The 21,242-nt window shown below is 37.8% G+C and overlaps 2 protein-coding genes across 4 annotated transcripts; one reads left to right on the forward strand and one right to left on the reverse strand.

The window, feature by feature from the left end:
* Window positions 1-157: 157 nt before the first annotated feature.
* LOC103979965 (farnesyl pyrophosphate synthase 1) lies at window positions 158-8,752 on the reverse strand. 3 transcript variants are annotated; one of them, XM_065142600.1, is made up of 13 exons: window positions 8,496-8,752; window positions 7,075-7,099; window positions 6,877-6,992; window positions 6,686-6,772; window positions 4,750-4,866; window positions 4,579-4,667; window positions 4,296-4,347; window positions 2,461-2,556; window positions 2,320-2,364; window positions 2,055-2,144; window positions 1,910-1,981; window positions 563-706; window positions 158-450 (listed from the first exon to the last, which is right to left on the reverse strand). In XM_065142600.1, the coding sequence occupies exons 1-12, from the start codon at window positions 8,646-8,648 to the stop codon at window positions 578-580; spliced, it is 1,071 nt and encodes a 356-aa protein (XP_064998672.1). In that variant the 5' UTR covers window positions 8,649-8,752; the 3' UTR covers window positions 158-450; window positions 563-577. The 3 variants fall into 3 exon arrangements, with proteins under 3 accessions (XP_064998672.1, XP_009394514.2, XP_064998673.1); XM_009396239.3 differs by having other exon boundaries at window positions 158-706; XM_065142601.1 differs by lacking the exons at window positions 1,910-1,981; window positions 2,055-2,144 and having other exon boundaries at window positions 158-706; window positions 8,496-8,751.
* Window positions 8,753-13,226: 4,474 nt separating this feature from the next.
* LOC103979964 (myb-related protein Hv33) lies at window positions 13,227-15,170 on the forward strand. Its single transcript, XM_009396238.3, has 3 exons — window positions 13,227-13,792; window positions 13,858-13,987; window positions 14,060-15,170. Exons 1-3 carry the CDS (start codon window positions 13,660-13,662, stop codon window positions 14,718-14,720), a joined length of 924 nt encoding a protein of 307 aa, XP_009394513.2. The 5' UTR covers window positions 13,227-13,659; the 3' UTR covers window positions 14,721-15,170.
* The last annotated feature ends 6,072 nt before the right edge of the window (window positions 15,171-21,242 follow it).

Below are 21,242 nucleotides of genomic sequence, written 5' to 3' on the forward strand. Positions count from 1 at the left end.
GACCTACGAAGAAGGAAGACAAATTTACTCATTAGTCTATTTACATTGGTGCTCAAGTTTCATTCAAATTTACATGATCAAGTCTAAGATGGATTGCATTGCAACAATAAAATGGTGCTTATCCAAAAAAAAATTTCATGTTCTCTCTGATGATAACTAGGATCGAGAATGATCAGCATCACTGTTGCATTGACATGGTGTTAGGAATACAAAAAGGAAAAATCCTAATTACAACCATTGACTTCCATATTACATCATAGAGCAAAAGATTCTGTGGGTCAGTCAAAGTGTTAACCACAGGAACAAATGAAAAAAAAAAATGCTAACTTGGAAAATTTTCATCACCTGTTGCAACATTAGCTAAAGTAGGATCTGGAAAATTATCAGGAAGAAGCTGGGTTGACTGATGGATTCTAGGCTTGTAGATATCCACAATGACCATGTCTCTACCTTTTAAAACCAAGATCAGCCCAAACTGGTTATAATGAACATGGTTTCATTAAAAGCATAGCACGACAAGACACAGAAGTCAAGCTACAATGACAAATCAAGGTAAAATCACCAGAAGTCAGTGGAACTACTTCTGCCGCTTGTAGATCTTGTGCAGGAAAGACTTCAAAACACCCTGAACTGCTTTGCTTGGCAGGGCTTCAATTGCAGATATAAGTCGTTCATAACTGGTCCGCTCATACTCGGAAAATGCATTCTAAGTTACGAAAGAAGAAAAAAAAAAAAGGTCATCTGAAATCACAGATAATCAACCATTAAATGTAAGCTCTAATTATTTAAGTTAAAAAAAAAAGAAAAGATACAACTATGAAATAATTGATGATTTTTCCTATAAATTTAGGTAGTGTTTTATCAAAGGTCATGACATAATGCTGACCAATTTAATTCTGGTGCATGTTCCTGCATCTTAGTTCCATAATTGGATTATGCTTCACCTCATGTCATGCATGCAAATTTCTCTAAATGATAAACCCTACAGGCTTTGTAAGGTGATCTTGTTGAGTCATGTATACTAGGAATATTTGTGCAACCCACCAGAAAAAGGTTGCTAAATAAGAGTTGGAACAACTTATCTCAACTGCAACTTGATCATCTGTTTTATGACCAGATTTTGGTTCAATTAGGCCTGCATATGGATGTCCAGTATATAGAAATATTGATCACCAATCCTAAAGACTGCCACTTTGAAGAATCCAATCCTATTAATGTCTCCATCAGTTTGTTCGCAATCAGCTCACCGCTGCTCTTCTCTATCAAGTAATGGTATAACCATCTGTTCTGCTGCAATCGCCAAAGGGTTGCTCCTCAGATACAGCTGGCTTCACTCACCATTATGATCGCTCCAAGGCCACACAATTTAACTGCGATGCTGATTGATTGTCAGCTTGTGTGCTTAAATTTGACGATCCTATCATAGTCACCACCTTGATATTAAGGCAGTCATGGACCATGATTAACCGCAAAATATCTACCCCCCAACTAAGACAATCTTCTATTTGGTCTTACAGGTTCTATTGAAAAGAAACAACCACATATCATATCATAAAAAAACTATAAATGATTACACTCAGAATGTTCACTTACCAAAAAAGAACTTGGTAAGCCATTAGCTGGTGTTTTTCAAATAGTAGAAAGGTTCACTATTGACATGATACTCATAAAGGCATAGCATCAAATATGATTCCCTAAATCAACAGATGCTACGAGATTAAATGAACAATTACAGCTGCAACAATAAGTCAGCACAAAATCTAATTCTTGTATGTCAATCAACAGACTGATATTAATGCATGCTGTAGATGTGATTTTGGTGCTGAATTCGTTCCACCGAATCTAGTGTTGAAATTAAATCATATAGTTCAATATTTCCAGAGACTACATGAGGGTGCACTTGTCAAACCTGGAGATCAAGATCTCTATAGATACTTTTCACTTTTGCAACACAAGTTGGATCAGATTTTCCATAGTTGTCCTGAAGATTAGCAATTTATAAGCTGTCTGTTATAACTGATGGTACAGATATAGAAGGAATAAACTAGCCTTACCAACAAAAAATTTATTTGGCTCTCATTAGCACGTTCTAAAGCTTGAACTACAAGCCAAGAGCATTTAAAATCTTCAATGTCGGTTCCAATCTGTCAAAACTTAACAGAAATTAAGAGCATGAAATTCTAGAAATTAATGATATTAACCATTTGGAAAGAAAATTATAGGTAAATGTTTGCATATGCATAGAGATATTATAAATAAGCATTCACAAACTGATATTTCTTTTATGAATTTAAGTCACAAACTAGTAATTGCATTTACCTTCCCGATCACTTCAGGATCACCAAAGCAATCTAGGTAGTCATCCTGAAAGAGAAGTACTATTATAGATTACAGAAAGGTAATTCTCTTAGCAAGCCAAAGCAAATTGGCCAGGACCTATTTCACAAATTCCAGATTTACCTGCACTTGGAAATATGTGCCCATTTCAACAAGAATGTTCTTCACATCAACAAAATTGTCCAAATTTTCACCTGCCAATAGCAGTGCACACGCTACCTGAATATGGACAAGATATTTTTAAAGTTACCAAATAACAAACCATTTAGAACTTTTATATTTAAAGAGTACAACTAATGGAGTATGAGAAAAATAAAGAATGCACTAGAAAGAAATAAATGGAGTGATACAGGTACCACACATGCTTTCTGAAAGCTTGGTTCCCATAAGGTATGACAAAGAAAATCAGGCTTCTAAATATTACGTTTTCTTCAAAAACATTCCTGAAATCTCTGGTGTTATTGTTTGCATGGAAATCCCTAACACCCAAAACATGGTGCATGCAGATCTAACTATGAAAAACAAGAAAATATCGTATTACTTGCTGCAGCTAACTCATTAACAATCTTGAACTTTTTTGACGTTTTTATCCTTGTCCTTCTTCTTGGAAACATTGTCACTCAATAGTTCAAGAAAGAAAAGGGTGCTGAATCTACTAAACTTGCTAGATAAATATCCCATCATCTTCCTCATATTAGGTTGATGATGTTAGCCCTCAACTCATGACATAAAAATTTGATCCAACAAATTTGATGGACATGCAACTTTATAATCCACAAAGGTATCCTTGATCTCTGTGGTCCTGATACCTCAGGCAGTAGTACATGAAGCTTAGATACTAGATGAAATAGGATTTAAAAGGTTATTGATATCTTAGGAAATAGGGTAAATTATAGCCAATATGATGTTATATATCAGTTGGAAATAGATAACGTCGGAAATGATTCCAGAAGCGATTCCAGAAGTTTATTACAAGAAAGCTGAATAATTGTTCAGGCCTGTCAAGTTTATTTTAGTCCCACCCACCAACTCAAAGAAAGCCAAAGTGCAGCAGGACCACTTTTGAACACAAGGAATTTTCTACCCCCCAACAAAAACAAAAAGAAAATATAGTATGTTGTTGTAGAATATCAAGAAATATTGCTCCTCGAGTCTATATTAGTTCAATAATTAACAGATTTACAAGATGCTAAGAGGCTGAAATGCCACCTGAAGTATATAGATGTTTGACAAAGTGCAGCAAAAAGGCGAAGAAAAAAGGTTTGGCTAACAAAAAGGCTTGACAAGATTGTTGGAGTTAAACTTGCCACTACACTTAATGCAGCAAAAAGATAAAAGTCCGTCTCATTGTGATGGTTATGATTGCCTTATTAAAAAGCTACTAACTAGAATGGCATTTCAAACAAACTGAAGAATACTATTGTGTATATTATAAACTAAAATCCTGAAGAAAGCTGCATTTATTTTTATAGAACCTTTGAATACAATAAACTCTAAGCAAGTAGATCCAAAACACACTTCAAGAAATAACTTCTAAAGGAGGCTTAAGTAACCTATATGTTGCTTTAAATAGCAATTCGCTTATACCCTGCCCCAAAGTACCAAAAATGCTAACACCATGTTGATGGTGCATATGCAATCATCTTGCACAAATTAAAGTAAATCACTGAATCTCAGAATAATGGATCAAAATATAAACTTCTCAAGGTTAGAAGCAGATTACACATGTGGAACTTCAGAAAGCAATATATGCCAAAATGCATAACTAGTTTACATGCATGGCATCAAGGTACTGGAGGGTTATTGAGAGAAAAGTATTGTTACTAGTTTTAACTATAACAAAAATGATAAAAAAAATATAAAATTAGAGCAACAGTAGAAGTAACAGATACATTGGAACAAGAAATATGGGCAGAAGTCTGACATGATCTGAATTTTTAATATTTCATTTAACTTACTGGTAGATAGAAGGAATAATAGGCAGTTTTGTATTGCACGATACGATTGTAACTGCATCCATCCAAACAATTGCAAGATTAGCAAGAACTTAAAAACATGTTAGAGAATTCAATTAAGAACTGGAATCTAGATGAATAATAATAGTTACACTTCTAAAAAAAGACATATTTACAGGACAATAAAGTTTCATATTAACATTTCCTGGATAATATTTACTATACAACAAATCAGCATGTAGGATATTGTACAATATTATTAACTAAACTAAGCTTTTCCACATACACTGTCATCGTGTATTTGGACAAATCCTTTTCTCCTTCATGAGTAGTAATGAGATCCAGCATCTGCCCTGAAGCTGTCTGAAACTCAACCTAACAGGACAGGGCACATATTAGTCCTAGAAGATATTGTCCGTGAGCTAAAGCAAATAATAATATTTATAACAATGGTTACCTCATTAAACAAATCAAGGAGATCTACGTAGTAAGGCTTTCCCTTAAAATGCCTTTTAAGAATCTGAGGAATGTGATTGCGAAGTAGGATTCCATCATTTACAGCAATAAGTCCAACCTATTACAAGAACCTATGGCAAGTTAATGGCTCTTCCTTGGAAAACAAGAAGGTAGTTATAATTTCACATACAAAAGACTAATGGAAGCATTTTTAAATTCATGAAAATATAATAAAGCTACAAGATCATGGTCTAAGCCACTAGAAATGAAAAAAGTGATATTAACAGGGCAATAGCACATAAACATTAGAAGAATGTTTTGCAGTTAATTTATTTCCTGAAATACTATTCGAGCATACAAGATTATTGGTCAAAGCCACTGAAGCATTTTCCAAAGCCAATATAACAAATTTGTATATTTCATAAAACAACATTTTATTGTCACAAAAAAATTGAAACTTACAGAATTTTTGCACCATGATTATTCTAATATATCGTAGATCATAAATAGAATTTTCAATCTCAAAGAAAGCCCACTGGATGAACCCAATCCAAACTAGACCACTTGATGAACCTAGTCCTTGACAGACCCCTTTCTCCACATGCAAAGCCAAATTTGTCTTGACACGTTAACCTGACCAACCCAAAGATATTGATTGGATTAGTGATTTTGGTTTCTCATATAGGTCATACTCCATCTCCACCTGATGTGAGCGGACTACTTATTTACAACTCTAACAATAAAATATCTTTGTGCTGGCACCACCTGAGTAATGTTTATTTCATCTGACCTGCCAAAAAAATGTTGATTCAGCTAGTGATAGTACCAACTAATAAATAAGAAAATAAAATACAGTGTAAGGGCTTCTAGATGGCTGGTTGATATCTAAAAACAATTACAAATTTAAATCCACAAGTGACACCACTCATTGATCAAGGATGATAAGATAATGCACTCATGCTGAATTCATATCAAATGTCCAAGAATTTTGCTAGAAGTATTAGTTCCTTAACTACTTTAGTTTTGGTATGTTGAGAAGCAGAAATAAAAAATATAATGACCCTATTTCAAAACTCACTAGATAATTCAACAATATATATGTGAAAGATGGTTAATGTAGTTGCACAGCTCTTTTATTCCTAAAATTTCAAATGATCAGTGTGAAACAGATCATAAATAAGTTTCTTTGGCACTTAAAAATCAACAATAAAAAGGTCAAAGCCAGTAATCATATTTGAACATGGTGGTTATTAGGAAGTTTTGCAGTCAATTACCTCGCATGAGTAGCTGGCCCAGTGGCTTGCACATGAGGCTTCAAAGCATATTGTCATGAACATTTAAGTTCATTTGTATAAATAAAGATTCTAAAATCAAACTTATCATTCTCGGTAGATCAATTGCAACTAAATGTATACTTTCAGCAAGTTAAATAAGAAAGCATCTATCAAAATTGGTTCAAGAAAGAAGGGTTTTTCTGAATGAATAGTATATGCTTATATTTTCTTTTCAAAGAAGAGGCCAAAAAGATGAGGAGAGAGAGAGAGAGAGAGAGAGAGAGAGAGAGAGAGAGATGTGTTATAAGCCATGAATAACTGATTTTGGGAGTGAGTCAACCAGCAAGCAACAGATCCATGAGTGAATCAGCTAAATTTTATAAGTCCATTAACTTATATTTCAGGAACAGTAAATACCAGGTTAGTCACCTCAAATACCTTAAGAAAAAGTCACTTCACTGTGAAATGTAGAAAAGGAATTAGCAAAAATAAAAAATATAAAGAGAGAGATGATTGAGTAATAGCACAAAAGAAAAGTCACATTCAGAGTGGACATATCTGAGTTCAGCTCAGATGGAGCAAATTTTGTTAGCCAACCAATTTATGGATGAACACGTGAGATATCATTTAAATAAAATTCTATGTTTAACCAAAATAACTAACCTTAGGAACTCTAAACCAACATAGCTGACCACGTCTAGTGTGTGAGTTATCCATGATATCATCAAGGACTAGAAAATATGCTTGAAGCTGCAAATTTAGTAAAGAATATTTAGATTTCAGACATTAAAACAAGTAAAAATATTTCTTCAACATTTAAATAATGTAGAACATGAAGAACAAAAGAACTCTACCCATTCAATACACCAACCAAGGGCACATCCAAGAAAGACTTCTTCATTACTGAGTTGGGTTCCTTCTTTAAGCAACTTGTAGCTATCAATGACAGAGATTCCACGGTTCAGCTTGCCTACAAAACGATAGTTGCCAAATGAAGTGCTGTTGGAGGATATATTTGCACATTTAATTTCCATATGAAAGCATTTGCTCACCTCCAGGTACATTGTAGTCCAGCATCTGTAACAAGAAAAAAACAAAGGAATAATTATCATTCAGATATCAGATAAGATAGTTTGGACAGAGAGGTGATAAACTAAAACTGTTCTAAATAAGAACCAACAGGATAATAACTTAGAAACATGCTAGTACTTACAGAAAATATTCCAGTCAATACAGAAACCAAGTAACAAAGCAAAAGATATGATAATAAGCTCTGACCAATTGTTCATTGAAAAACTGAGATCAATCAGAAAAAATAATTTATGATAGTACTAACATATAATTAAACATATCCCACGCTGATAAGATTTTGACCAAAAAGAACAAAGGCACGTACCTCAAAATCAATCCATATTTTCAGGGGGAAAGAAACAGAGAAGTATAACAAATGTATGCAACAAGATTTAAACAAGAATGACCATCCTTTTCAGAGCTTAGTTTGAAAAGGCTGAAACTGACCCATATGGATTAGTTCCAATTTCAGAAAAGTCCAAAGGCCCAAATAGTAGCAAGGTTGACACACAATAATAGCTTAGTTTTGGCTGGATTGGTTTGAAATCCTGGAGGATCGGTTTTCAGGTTGGATTCAGCTGCTTCAGTCGTGGCAAATAGGTCTTGAATAATCTGATTAAAAATCACACAGAAGGGTAAGGTCACAAATGTATTTATCCGTTCTGGCGTGTAACTTTCCAAGTCGTCATTGTTCATAATTCATAGTTTCATACACACTTCTTAGTTCATAGAATACCAATAATGTCAGAAACTTGCATCTAACATCATTTTTAACACTTCAGATACCTCCCTTTAATTTTTTGCTTATCTCACACGGTTTCTTTATCCACAAATTACAAATTTAGAACCATAAAACTTATCTTAAAACTCTTAATCACCACAATCATCCAAATGATTCTCTCCATCGACCAAAACCAATTTTCAAAATCTTCTTATTAATATCTCATAATTGACAATATAAGTTACAAATGTGGAAATCTTGGACAAGAAATGGCCCCCGATCACACAAATCCAACTTAATCAACAGAAGGAATCCTCCAATGATCCTTGCACCCTCCGAATACTTGCTTTCTCAACAGGGACCTCTGAGCTGGATTCCTAAACCAAAATTGTATTCAAGACAAACCATTTAATGCAATGCTTCTAATAGTTGCTAGAAACTTGGTCCAAGTGCATTGCAACAAAAGTTCAACCATATCAGGCACCTGCACCTAGCCCAAATAGCAGAGTAAGGTTATTATACATAGCAAATAAGGCAAAAGCGAGATATTTCGGAGGTCCTAAACCATTGAAGATCCCATTCAAGATGTCAAGAGGCTAGGCATTGGGGTAAGATCTCCACAAATAAAATCCCAAATCTGACCGAACTCGTCTATATATGAAACGTTATGATTAGAAGTACCCTGTCGATCCATTGACGAGCCTCGTCGGTGTAGTCGAAGGCGGCATCTTCGAAAAGCTCCGACTTGAGGCGACCGTAGACCTGGCGGAAGGTCGCCTTCAGATCACCTTCGTCTCCGACCACCATCGCCCCGCGCGTCCCTGCCGCCGCCATTAATCGCCACCACTACGGGATCGCACAACCGAAGCAGAGGGTTGGGAGAAAGCAAGCCATCGAGTACCTAACATTCATGCACAATCGGAGGGGGGACGCATCAACGAAGTACCAAAATTACCCTACTAGATCCCTTTTATTACCTCATTGGTGCGCGAACCCGGTTTGGCTGGGAGCGGTTCGCGCGGCTACACGCGGGTCCCTTGATGAACCGGGTTCACCTGGGTACGAAGGGGACAAAGGATGCCTGCGGTGGGGAATGGCACAGCGTAATACAAAGGTGGGCTGATGGCATGACGGTGATTTAACGATGGCAGCTCCATGCAGCAACCCACAGCATGATCCCTTCTATTGCCTCATTCATGAGCGAACCCGGTTTGGCTGGGAGCGGTTTGCGCAGCTACACCCGGGTCCCTTGATGAACCGGGTTCACCTGGGTATGAAGGGGACAAGGGATGCCTGCGGAGGGAATGGCACAGCCGTAATACAAAGGTGGGCTGATGGCGTGACGGCGATTTAACGAGAGCAGCTCCATGCAGCAACCCACGACACGAGTTGCGTCGGGACTCCAAAGACGGGAAGAGCTGTGCGGACGTGAGCAACCCGCGTGCTCGCACATTTCCATATCAGGAACGGGTATCCGCCCAAACTTAGGTCCGGACTTCGGTTACGATTTCGGGCGTGGCGCACATCGGGAGCCGCTCTTCTCGTTCCTTCTAGTCTCGCCCTAGGTTGCGACGTGAGGAGTACACGTGGTCATTACTTGGCTCTCTACTTAACCAATTAGAAACTGCAAACATAGAATGAACGAAAGTCACAAAGAATGTTACGAATCTTGTAAAAATAATTTTAATTTTTTTAGTAACTTCATGAATTATTTACTCACCAAAATTATTTGATTTTCCAAAAGATAATAAATCAAATCTCGACGAGTTTGAATCAAACTAGTGAAGCTTAACATATATATATATATATATATATATATATATATATATATATATATATATATATATATATATATATATATATATATATATATCAAACATCAATTCAATTTCATATAATTTACTTTTTAAATCTTTAGATGAGACTATTCTCTTAATCTATGTCGCTTTATCTTTTACATATGAATATTTCTAATATAAAAGATGATTTGAAATCTTTTCTTTCAATATAAGAAATTATTTGTGAGTTCTTTCTTTGTTCTATACTATTTTGACAAAAAAATTACTCAACATATATGTTTTTTTATAGTTCTAACTCATCTAAAGATAGTGGAAATGGAAAATTATTTATCAATGAAGCTATACTTGGACACTTTTAATTATGAGTTTGTATTAACTAGTCCAATAATAAGTGTTTAATTCTAGAAGCAATATTGCATATCCAACTTTATATATATATATATATATATATATATATATATATATATATGTGTGTGTGTGTGTGTGTGTGTGTGTGTGTGTGTGTGTGTGTGTGTGAAATGGCAGGCATTTGGGAAGATTACATTGTTGACAAGAGAGTTTTAGGAATTCTAATTCATTTTAAGATGGTGAAGATGGATTGCTACTTGGCAGAGTAGGCTTGGATAATTTGATTTCATGTGGCATAGAGCAGACCTATGGAGGCATGGCCTTGGAGTTCTGTCATGGCTTCCTTGGTAAGGTGGATGGAGGCAATGGTGATCAAGAATCTCAGAGACTTTGATTTAGCTCCAAGGGTTGATGGAGGAACTCAGGCTAATCATCTCCCTCCTCTGTTCTGGTTGGTTTATCCGCAAAGCATACAAACTCTGAGTTGCCATGGTATTAGAATTGCTACATAATGGATTGCAGAGATGCTCTCGAGTGTGTGTCGTCGATGTCAGCTTGATGTTTGGTTTACGGCACAGCTTAAATGAGAGATGAAGTTTGATTGCCAGACCATGTCGGCATGAGAAAATGGATGAACACATCATTCCTTTTTTAGCATCAATCTGCGAATTCATAGCTTTGCCCCTAGAAGACTTGAACTGCCGGTGATATTTGAAGCTTGCACAAAGATACCTCGTTTCGCCATTGGAGCATGCATCAGGAATGGTGAAAGCAGGCAGAGAAAAGAACGTTGTTATGGTGAAACAGGAACAGTGTGTGATGGTAGCTGAAAGAGGACCAGTTGGACAAGAAGGCACAAAGGCTGTGGAGCGTGGAGAATCACTTTCCATGGGACAGGGAGACAATGTTGCAGACAAGATGGATGGATGAGGAAGAAAAAAAAGGCAAAAGGTGAGTTGCTGAGCTTTACTTTGACTAATCATTCTTGGATCATGATCTCTTCTTGAAAGGGAAGCTTTGCTGTTGGATTCCCTGGGCCACCATTCTTTGGGATGCAAAGCAAACAGAGTCTGCTTTGAGAGCACCGAGAAGGAGAACGAAGACTCTCAACTTCATGATCACGGGATACAGATCAGAATAAAGTTAGTGTCGGCATTGCAGAGATTGACAGTAAAAGTAGATCGATCGACACAGCTCTAAATCTCGGAGGTACTGTGTGCAGCTGCTCCATGAACTTCTCAGTTATGTCATGCTTATTTTATATCCTATCACTAACCTAACCTACTTCACCGGTGTTAACACAGCCTGCCGACAATGGAAATTGTCAACTGGTTGAACGTCGTAGAGTTTGACTGTGAAATGCCTTGTTGTTCCTTCGAGGAAGATGATGCAGTTTATGCTCAACCCTTCCGCGTTAGCTTTGTTGGACATCATCTTCATCTTGCTGTAGAGTTTGACTGTGGATGAAGAGGAGATCTCTCTCTCTCCCGCTAGCTGTTTTCCCTGAATGCAAGTTACCTATCATCTCAAGGTCTTTGTTCGGAAGCCCCACATGAGTCAGTACGCAGAATGTACACGATTCAACGTCAGATCACGTTGGTGTCACAGATGCCTTCCAAGGTAGAAGAAAACACCTCGATCTGATGGTGATCGGATGTCTCCACCCCCTCATCGAGTTCGTTTTCCATGCTGAGTGGAGCTAAGAAAAAGATGGAGTGAGTAGAGTAAACAAAGTGGCAGCTGTTGGTGGGAAATATCCCCATTGATCTCCCCCTCGCATCTTCTTCTCAGTCATTGCTGATTTCTGAGCTCGATGAAAGTTAACAGTGGGAAACAACTGGCAAGCAAGATCTTACTGATCCTTTCAATCTGTCAAGGGATCATTCGTGCTCTTTGCTTTGACTCGCACCATTAATCCACCATGGTGATACCTCTCAGCGATGGAAGATAAGATTTTGGGAGGCAAAGTGGCATCTTTAGTCGGCAAACGAAGGTCAACAATCAATCCATCAGCATAACATGTCCATCTTTTCAGTAATAATACAGACTACCTAAGCACAATTTATAAAGTCTAATCCTCTTGTGATACAATGATTATGTTGATGACTTGACTAAACAAGCCACACAAGGCTTTTATCCAACTGTTCTGTCGATTGAAGGGTGAAGGTGGCTACTCGATTAAGCTTTGACTGTTGGACACTTGAGCTGCATGATCAACACATCTCCAGGATGCTGAGAGAATAAAAATGCTGGTCATGATCAACAGGCACACCTTCGTGTGGTTTGGTAAAGGAAAAGAACAGTGCTGTGGGTTTATTGTAAGTCTTCACTGGAGAGAGGAACACATGCATTAACTCTGGTCAGTAGCCAACAGGGTTAGTAGATTCATGATGGAGTTTAATTGTAGGACAGGTAGGCCTTACGCCATCTCATAATAGAACACAATTCCTAAACAGGATAGGCAAGATTGCCTCTGTTTTTTGTGACTTCAAGGAGGAGTCAGTATGATGTTTCCTTTCCAAAGGAGGCAGGTATGTAGGTAGAAGTCCACATCTAAGAACTCTTCCTAGCTGAACCTGAGGAACCTACCACCTAATCTTAACAAGAAGAGCAACATTGCTAATAGCTCTGAGATAAATCATCTGGCATGAGGAAAAAAAGATGGAGATGGAGCTATCCATATCGGTGCTTTTAACTTTTTCTTTGTTGAGGAAATGATTGGTTTTTATTTGATGAAAATGAGAAGTAAGACAGAGCAGAGTAGAAATTGCTGGCTGTCACAGTTGGGATGGTCACACTTTTCATGGAATCATCAGGTGGGAATGCAACATAATTCAACAGATTTCCAGTCATCCTCATAAGCCAATCGAGAGGGACTTCGATGGACCACAGATTAGAGTGAGTTCTAAGCTTTCCATCTCTGTTTGCTTCTTCACACCTTTTCAAGCTCAGCGATTCTTATCAGATCATGTCACTTCATTCTGATCCCTGTTACAGTCCACAGAGAACTAAATCTCAATTGATTATTTAGGCCTTTCTCAACATATATTGTGTAAGATAAAAGAACATATAATTTTAGTGCCACTAGAACTGATGCTTGGAGCATAGTCATATTCCTGTGGTTAGCTAGTCATGTAGAACTGCTCACCATCTTAGAGTGATAGCAAGCTGTAAGTTTGAGACCGCGTTATCTGTTCATATCCACAGGGAAATCTCAAGGATAGTGAACCATTCATTTCAGGGAGGTGAAGTAGAAATATGGAAACTGATACTGTCTTCCGTTGTGTTCATGACTGGAACAAAGGAATTGATTCTTCATGATGAACTTTTGGCGTAAGGTGAAGTATGTACTATACTTTCAACTGAGACTGGAGATTCCTCTGTTCTTACTGTTCTTGGAGAAAAGAGAGAACACGTTAAGAAAGCTTCATAGTCATGGCAGCTAGTGAAAGTGTCATTTCCCAACTAACCAAAAAGCTTTCACCTTTCCTTCCATCACTCCTAACTCACGTCCCTCGAATCAGTCTCTTTTGGAAATATTTTATGCATTGTAAGTCATCTTAAATCCCAATATATTGCAGTGCAAGAGGAACAGAGACTTGCTTAGGCCTTCCTGTGCTTCCTTCTTCATCCTCTCTGCTTTATCCATCTGCGAATCTTAAGCATATCTATCTATAACAAGTTCAGCGGCAGAAGGAATGGGACGGCATTCTTGCTGTCTCAGGCAGAAGCTAAGGAAAGGGTTGTGGTCTCCTGAAGAAGATGAGAAGCTCTACAATCACATCAGTGCGTTTGGAGTTGGATGTTGGAGCTCTGTGCCAAAACTAGCAGGTATTTGTTCGACTCTGCCTTGTTGCCAGACTCTTTCTTCACCATCCTCGTCTTTGCTCTCACAGGACTGCAGCGCTGTGGGAAGAGCTGTAGACTCAGGTGGATCAATTACCTGAGGCCAGACCTTAAAAGAGGCAGCTTCTCTCAGCAAGAAGAGGACGTGATCATAGGTCTACATGGAATTCTGGGCAACAGGTAGCAGCTAATCATGAAGAGTTTCAGTGAGCAACTCATAGCATCAACCTTTCTCGTGTTCTGTGGCTGCAGGTGGTCCAAAATTGCATCACAGTTACCGGGAAGAACAGACAACGAGATCAAGAACTTCTGGAACTCATGCCTCAAGAAGAAACTGCGACTGAGGGGAATCGACCCGACCACCCATAGGCCACTGAACGAGGTGAAAACACAAGAAGAGACGATCAGAATGTATTACTCGAATTCTGGTGCTAACTTTGAGCAGTTGCCGGAGCATCCCTTCCCGCTGATCGAAATCCAGACATGTTTGGATTCAATAGAGAGCAACGCGAACTTCTACTACCAATTCCACCAGCCTTTTGAGCCGCTAAGCCAGAATGAATGCTTAGTCAAGCCAGAGTTATGTGATTATGGCGGTGTCATGGATGTTCCAGAGAACTTTGGCTACGGGGAGAGCTCCAGCAACAGCGGCAACTGGAACTGCAACGTAGTACCTGAGATAAAGCATGTGTTTGGAAGTGAAGCATTGAATTGGGTATCTGTGAGCAAGGCGGAAACACTTGTGGAGCCTCATGAACACAAGCATAGTTCTTGGCGAGAGTGTCAACATGTAATGAGCTCAGAAGATTTCAGCACAGAACCAGTGGGTTCACTGCCTCGTGATCTCTCAGATATCTGCTTCAATGTCCCTCGAGAAGCATCGGCAGGCGAATTCAATGTGGAATTCATCTAGAGTTTCTTCAATGCACGTTACCTCTCTCTGTTCCTTACATTTGAATTCACCATAGCTTGTCCTTCTGGTCTGTTTTTGGTCACAATTTTCTCCTCCTTTTTGGTATTTCGTTGTTAATAAGGCTAATATAATAAAGAAAGTTCTTCTTCTTCTTCTTCTTCTTCTTCCTCTCATTCCTTCACTCCATTAATGCTCATTACCTTCCACTAGAATCTCGTAGAGCTGGCAGTTGTATCCTAGTATTGTCACAGTCTCAATATATCCATCCATCTCTCTCATCATCATTATGAGCAAATGTCTCTGGTCTCATGGATCCCATGTGCTTTGCGGCAAACAGAGAGAGTACCTCCAAAAGCACAAGTTGCTTCTCTGTCTGCAGCAACTGTTGATACATATTTCAAATCTATATTGATGTCTGTATCAAATTCCATCTGACGAGCTATCATGGCAAGAAGTTCGATGCCAGCAAAAGAGATTCTGAGCTATCGGCGGAGTAGGGGGGCTCTATGAAATATATGCTCCTTCAATGATCTGGCCCATTCCATGCATGAACTGTTGGATCATAATAAAAATCTCTGCTCTTTTCCTTCTCCAATGCATCTTTTTACAGTCTAATCAAACAAAGCTGTAGATCTAATAATAGTGATCAGTTGATCTTTTACGTGCACAGTTGTTTAACACAAAGAATGAAACTATTCATGGGTGGATGACAAGGCCAGAACTTGATATGTCTCAACTCTGTCTCCGGAGGAAGATGAAGCAACTCTCCATGGATTGTCCTTCTTCGTGTTGTTTGAACTATTGGCAAGCCATACTTTTCCTTCAACAGCAGTGCTTGTTGATAGGCACCGAGAAGGGTCATGGCATGTACTTGCTTTCTCCTGCTACTGTACAGGATCGATATGCCCTACAAAGCTGTTGCTATGTCATTCTTTATTGTGCTTTGTTCTCCAGTGAGAATGATCCAAAGGGTTCATTGCATTGCTAAAAGCAATCCTGCAAAGGTCTTTGCTAGATAGGAACCAGTAGTATGAACTGTTCTCTGCTATCCTTCTAAACTGCTCCTCGGAGGTGCAGAGGCCATGAATTAGAATATGATCTGAAGCCATCACTTCCCACTACGACAGCTCTAAATTGTAGTGGCTGTTGATGGCGTCGTCATCTTCATGAATGCTGCTAAGTGCATTCTTATCATCAAGGAGCAGGACACGGAAATGACAGGAATGCAGACATCCTGGTCTGCTTTTGGTCTCACTCATCAACGCAAAACAGTCGAAATAATTAATCTATGTTCACGTGCAGTGCTTGTTCTTGAATTCCTTGAAGCAGGCATTCATGCATATCGATCTGTTTTATAATAGATGAGAGCTGCTGATGGTTCTTACATCATGAAATAGTTGGCGTTTATGCAGATACAGCAATGATGGGGATAACTCATCAATCACTGTGGTTGAGCAGTTGGAGTCGGCCTCAGTGGCTTACATCGCGTCGTACTCGTCGTCTCGGCGTTTGTGGAGATAGCCACCGCCTGAGGTGGCCGCAGGTGGACGGCAGAGGGAGAGGAACAGTTGCCGCCGGGCGAGGAAGAGGTGCGCGGAGCCACTGTCGGCGTTGGCGATCAGGCTCCACCTGCCATGAGATCATCCAAAATCCTGCCAATTGAGAGCAAAATTGGATCTTTATGGGAGAAAACTCCACAAAATCGAATTTTTAGAAGAAACCCCGTCAGAAATCACGCAATATATTAACCTTAAAGAAAAAAAAAGGAAAAATCGAAGGCAGTAAACGAGAAAATATCGAGAAGAAACAGATGGCACCAATCCGATTGACGTTCATCAAATTAAATTTTAGTACACTAATTTTTAAATACTTAAAAATCTTGAAAATTCAAAATAGGATAATTTGATAATTCAAATATTATAATAGAATTTATTAGTGTGACAAGGTAATTTTTGTTTGTGTTACATATTTTCTAGTGCAAATTTTCAAGTTTTTTTCTTTGGTTTTTTTTTTGAGGTGCTCCTTCTCATATTTGTTAATCCAATCTATTATCAAGATACATTACACCCTTTGGACCAATCTATTATCACTATACAATGTGTTATGGATCGATCTATCCTCATCTATATAGTATTAATTATACTACCTGTGAATACATTTACAATATTTTTAATATTTTCATCAAAATAATATAAGTGTACTTAACAACATTATAACTGATATATATATATTAAAAATCCAATAGAAACTTAATTCATATAAAAATAGAGATCATTATTATTTAAAAAAATAAATAACTAAACAAAAAGACTTTTATGTCAATTATATATTTTATCGGTCTCGAAACTTATGAGAGTAAATAATGCTGATGATATAATGAGAATATAAATTTTTGTTGCTTTGTCGGAAGAAAGATCGAATAGATGGACAACGAACCGATGAGCACCAAGTGGTTTTCATTGCGAGTCGTTGAATAGAGATGCCCACTTGATACTGTAGCAATTGATGATGGGCGAATTCCCCAAAAGCCTTGGGTTTTTTTTTTTTTTGGAACATCTCGAGTTTGAAAATTTTTCACTAAGCATCTCTGGTTGTATAAAAAAGATTATTTTATCTTTATAATCTAAAAAAGTTATAATAATTTATCCCTAATTATGATTTCGTCTTGGACGCTCAATCTATCGACCATCACGTAAAGACACAAGTGATTATAAAAGGAGAAGGGGATGATTAATATTGCAAGCTAGTTAATGCATGGAGACATAAACAATCAAGCGATAGGAGGGGTGTGATCGACAGGCGAAGACATGATCAAGCACGATGGAGAGCGATGATCGACATGAATAAAATAATAAAATTAAAAAATACTATATTTTAAAAAAAATTAAGATATTTGTGAGAAAAAAAAACTAAATTATTTAAGAAAATTCAACGTAATGATTTCACATCAAAGTAGAGGATGGAATAAACTTTTTGATACTTATCCTCAAGGCCCATCGATAGACTCCATTAATTAAACTTGTCATACTCAAATGTTATTGACTTTGACTTGAATGTGACCTCCACAATAAACTAAGTCTTCTTGACTTCAACTGCCTATGATCAAATCTACATAGAACCCATGGAAATCACAAGGGATGAAGTTACCTGGTGATGTGCCAACCATATACGTATATACCCGTGGAAGTCTCATGTGATTTAGCTTCTATGCACATCATTTCATCAAATCTTTTAATCGTGATACTAATCTTAGGACAAAGGTTTTCTCGAAGGAGATTAGCTGTGTAATATCGATAAACGTGACAGCCAGTCAAAATCGATATAGACATTTAGGAAATTAGGGCCCTCTCCAACTTACATGAATCGTCCAACTCTCGCTCACATTAGACTTAAGTGCTTCGCAGCTTCTATCATGTTGTTGCTTTGTGAGTGGAAGTTGGGTCCCTCTCCAACTTCCATGGATCATCCATCCTCACATCAGAATTAAGTGGGCGCCCTTGACTTTGACTTGCATCTTAGCCACACTAAAGTCAAAGTATGATTGACATTGACTACGTGCTAGCCACGGGATCAAATCTACATGGAATGTGCGCAGATGTCATGGGGCTTTCCGGTGGTGATAGGGTTTCCGGTTCGGAATAATCGCAGCAAAATCAATGAGTTCTGCTGAGAAAATATGTGATCTTTTACATCTATTGCCTTCTTGATCTTGTTTTGGATGCTGCAAAACAGAGCTCTTGGGTGTCTGAACATTGCCCTGCTACTTGCACCTCGTCTACATAATGGACTGATGCTGGCAGCATTAGTCTCTACTATTGCAGTCTCTTTTTCGTGTATTGCCTTTGTTCAGCAGTTTTGTTTTAGGCCCGATTATTTGGGCTATAGATACAGCAAGTATAGAAGAAGAAATATCCAACAACTAGTAGAGCAGAGGGAGAGAGGAGACTAGAAGAACATGATGAGAGCTGTATGCAGTTTGAGTTACAGAAGCATTGCATTTAATGTTTGATTTGTCTTTATTTCCTTAATTTATAGGTATGGATGGGGCTCAGTACTAAGCATCTCCAACTTTTTTTTTGCATATTTTCTTTTATTCTGATAGAAGCCAATGATATTTTAGCTTATCATATTTATGAGTAGAAATCAGAGTGCTTATTTTTCTTAAAGAGCAGATCTTCATGAATGAATGAGTTGGCTCGATATTGTCTTGATTGTTCAAGTACACTGATATCTTTCTGAATCTACAAGGCACAATGGGAAGCAAACAATTAGTCTTGTGGTAATTCAAGATTCAATTGCTACATCACTATCATTAGCATGTCCAAATGCATCTTGTTAAATGCTTTATACCGGAAGACAACAGTGTTGATATCATTTGTTACTAAATGTGAAATAGCTAATTGTTAATGCCTTCTTAGGCCATCATTCTCTTCCGTTCTCAGTCAGGCATACAACTAATTGCTGTCCACAAATTTCTGCAAGTATGATTGTTGTTTGTTCTTTTTACATATCGGATCTCACTCCAATTCGGCCTGAGATGCTGTATGCAACCTCCGAGGATCAAATGAAGATAGTGCTGGATGGAATTCAATTTAAGATTCAGGCCGCTGATCCGATATGCTGAAGCCTTGTGCGCAAACAAAGAGATTGAGACGGAGGTACTTATGGCCTCCACATGCCACCAGGCCACAGGATGGGTGGCTTTTGGACTTTGTGTACTCGTTTCATATGACACAACATCGATGTTAGTTCGCCACTTTTAAACTCACCCAAGAAGAAGGTGATGTGCTTACGGGAAGAACTCATCTTGTAAGGTCATCCAAACGGGATCAGTTAAAATCAAGGTGTATGACATGATTATAAGAACCCTGGTAAATGTATGACACATTCCTATGTTAAAGAGAAACTAAACTTCATTGTCTGCTTTGGATGCCCTAGGCTACGGCTACTCTAGCCAATGAGCCCAAGTCGAACTAAAGTTCTTTCTCCGACAAAACATTTGTTCATCGATCTTTGTCATCGGTCCGTCACTTATGGTCCTTGCAACAATTGTAAAGAAGAGGAAGAAAAGGAAATTGATTGGTCAACTTTGGTTATTGTTCTAACTCTCACATCTTTATCATGAGTTGATTATCTTCACATCTAAATCTCAACTTTGGTTATTGGTTATTGTTCTAACTCTCACATCTAATACTCGTGGAATACCCAAATCTCTCTCATGTTAATCGATCAACTCTCAGTGGCATTAAATTTATGTCAAGTTCACATAGGTTTGTGTCCAAGGAATACGATAAAAATGTAAGACTTCGACTTGTGTCTCAGCCACATGATAGAAGCTTAGATGAGTATGGATGACTTCTCTCCAACCTCACACCACATGGAAGATAAAGATGGAAATTAAGGCGGCAAGTGAGACCTATCATCGGAAGATTCGCCTCTTCCATCTCATTCCAGCCATATCAAATCATTCATCACGTCATCAGAAATCATACTTTCCAAACCGATAGTCTCCTTGACTTGCAGGTCGGGAATGTAAACCTTTGTATCCTTTTTTTTTTTTTTTTGTAAATGGACGCTCAATGGAACCCTCACATCAGAATTATATTTCCTTGACTTCTAACTGCATATTAGCCACACTAAAGTTCGAGTAATGCTTGACCTTGACCGTGTGTTAGCCACAGGATTAAATTGCTTGTCTTTATTTTTATTTTCTCTTCTCTCATCCGATTTTTTTACCCACTTGGTCTATATTTCATGGCTACATAACCTACTAAACCTTCCGGTATCAAAGTCCTCTTATCAAAGATTATTAGGTTGCATGAGATATGAGATTGAAAAATTGGATGGAAACATCAAGTACTCTCCGGTAAAGATGAAGGTTGTTTAATAAACTAATCTTTAAGATGAAGGTTATTTAATAAACTAATCTTGTGACAAAGGTAATCTGGAAGGAGATTAACTCTATAACATTGATAAATATAATATACAATCAAAATCAATGTCGACACTTAGGAAGTGATGTGTGAAAGTCCCAACTACTTTTGTTGTTGTAGAAAAATGTGTATCCATGCTACATTATTAATGAATAAATTGAAACTCTATTTATAATAATTGAGCAAATGCAACACCGATTGACCGGTAAACAAAATCTCCAATCCGATGTTAATGAATCATTCAAATCTTACAACTTTTATCATGAGTTGAAATTTTCTTTCACGGTTAAACTCTTCACATCTAAATCCTCAATATTCATGAAGCATCCAAGTCTCACATATATCATGAGTCTCCAAGTGACAGATATGTGCCTTATTCACAATGACTTTCTCAGCCACATGATAGAAGCTTGGATGAGTATTGAAACCTTATACGCTCATTGATAACTTCTTTTCAACCTCACACCTTATGGAAAAGAAGATCGAAATGACCTTTCATGCTAATTCACCTCTTCCAACCATTCATGGCATCATGAGAAATATCCATACTTTTTTTTTTTCAACACTGAAAATCTTCTTGACGTCCACG

Source organism: Musa acuminata, chromosome BXJ3-3 (genome assembly GCF_036884655.1).
Source record: "Musa acuminata AAA Group cultivar baxijiao chromosome BXJ3-3, Cavendish_Baxijiao_AAA, whole genome shotgun sequence".
Classification (NCBI taxonomy): domain Eukaryota; kingdom Viridiplantae; phylum Streptophyta; class Magnoliopsida; order Zingiberales; family Musaceae; genus Musa; species Musa acuminata.

Coding starts and splice junctions, on each gene's coding strand:
- LOC103979964 (XM_009396238.3), top strand. CDS start 13,660: ATGGGACGGCATTCTTGCTGTCTCAGGCAGAAGCTAAGGAAAGGGTTG. Junction 13,793..13,857: donor CTCTGTGCCAAAACTAGCAG/GTATTTGTTCGA, acceptor TTGCTCTCACAG/GACTGCAGCGCTGTGGGAAG. Junction 13,988..14,059: donor CATGGAATTCTGGGCAACAG/GTAGCAGCTAAT, acceptor CTGTGGCTGCAG/GTGGTCCAAAATTGCATCAC.
- LOC103979965 (XM_065142600.1), bottom strand. CDS start 8,648: ATGGCGGCGGCAGGGACGCGCGGGGCGATGGTGGTCGGAGACGAAGGT. Junction 6,773..6,876: donor TTGGTTGGTGTATTGAATGG/GTAGAGTTCTTT, acceptor CTAAATTTGCAG/CTTCAAGCATATTTTCTAGT. Junction 2,365..2,460: donor GCACATATTTCCAAGTGCAG/GTAAATCTGGAA, acceptor CTTCTCTTTCAG/GATGACTACCTAGATTGCTT.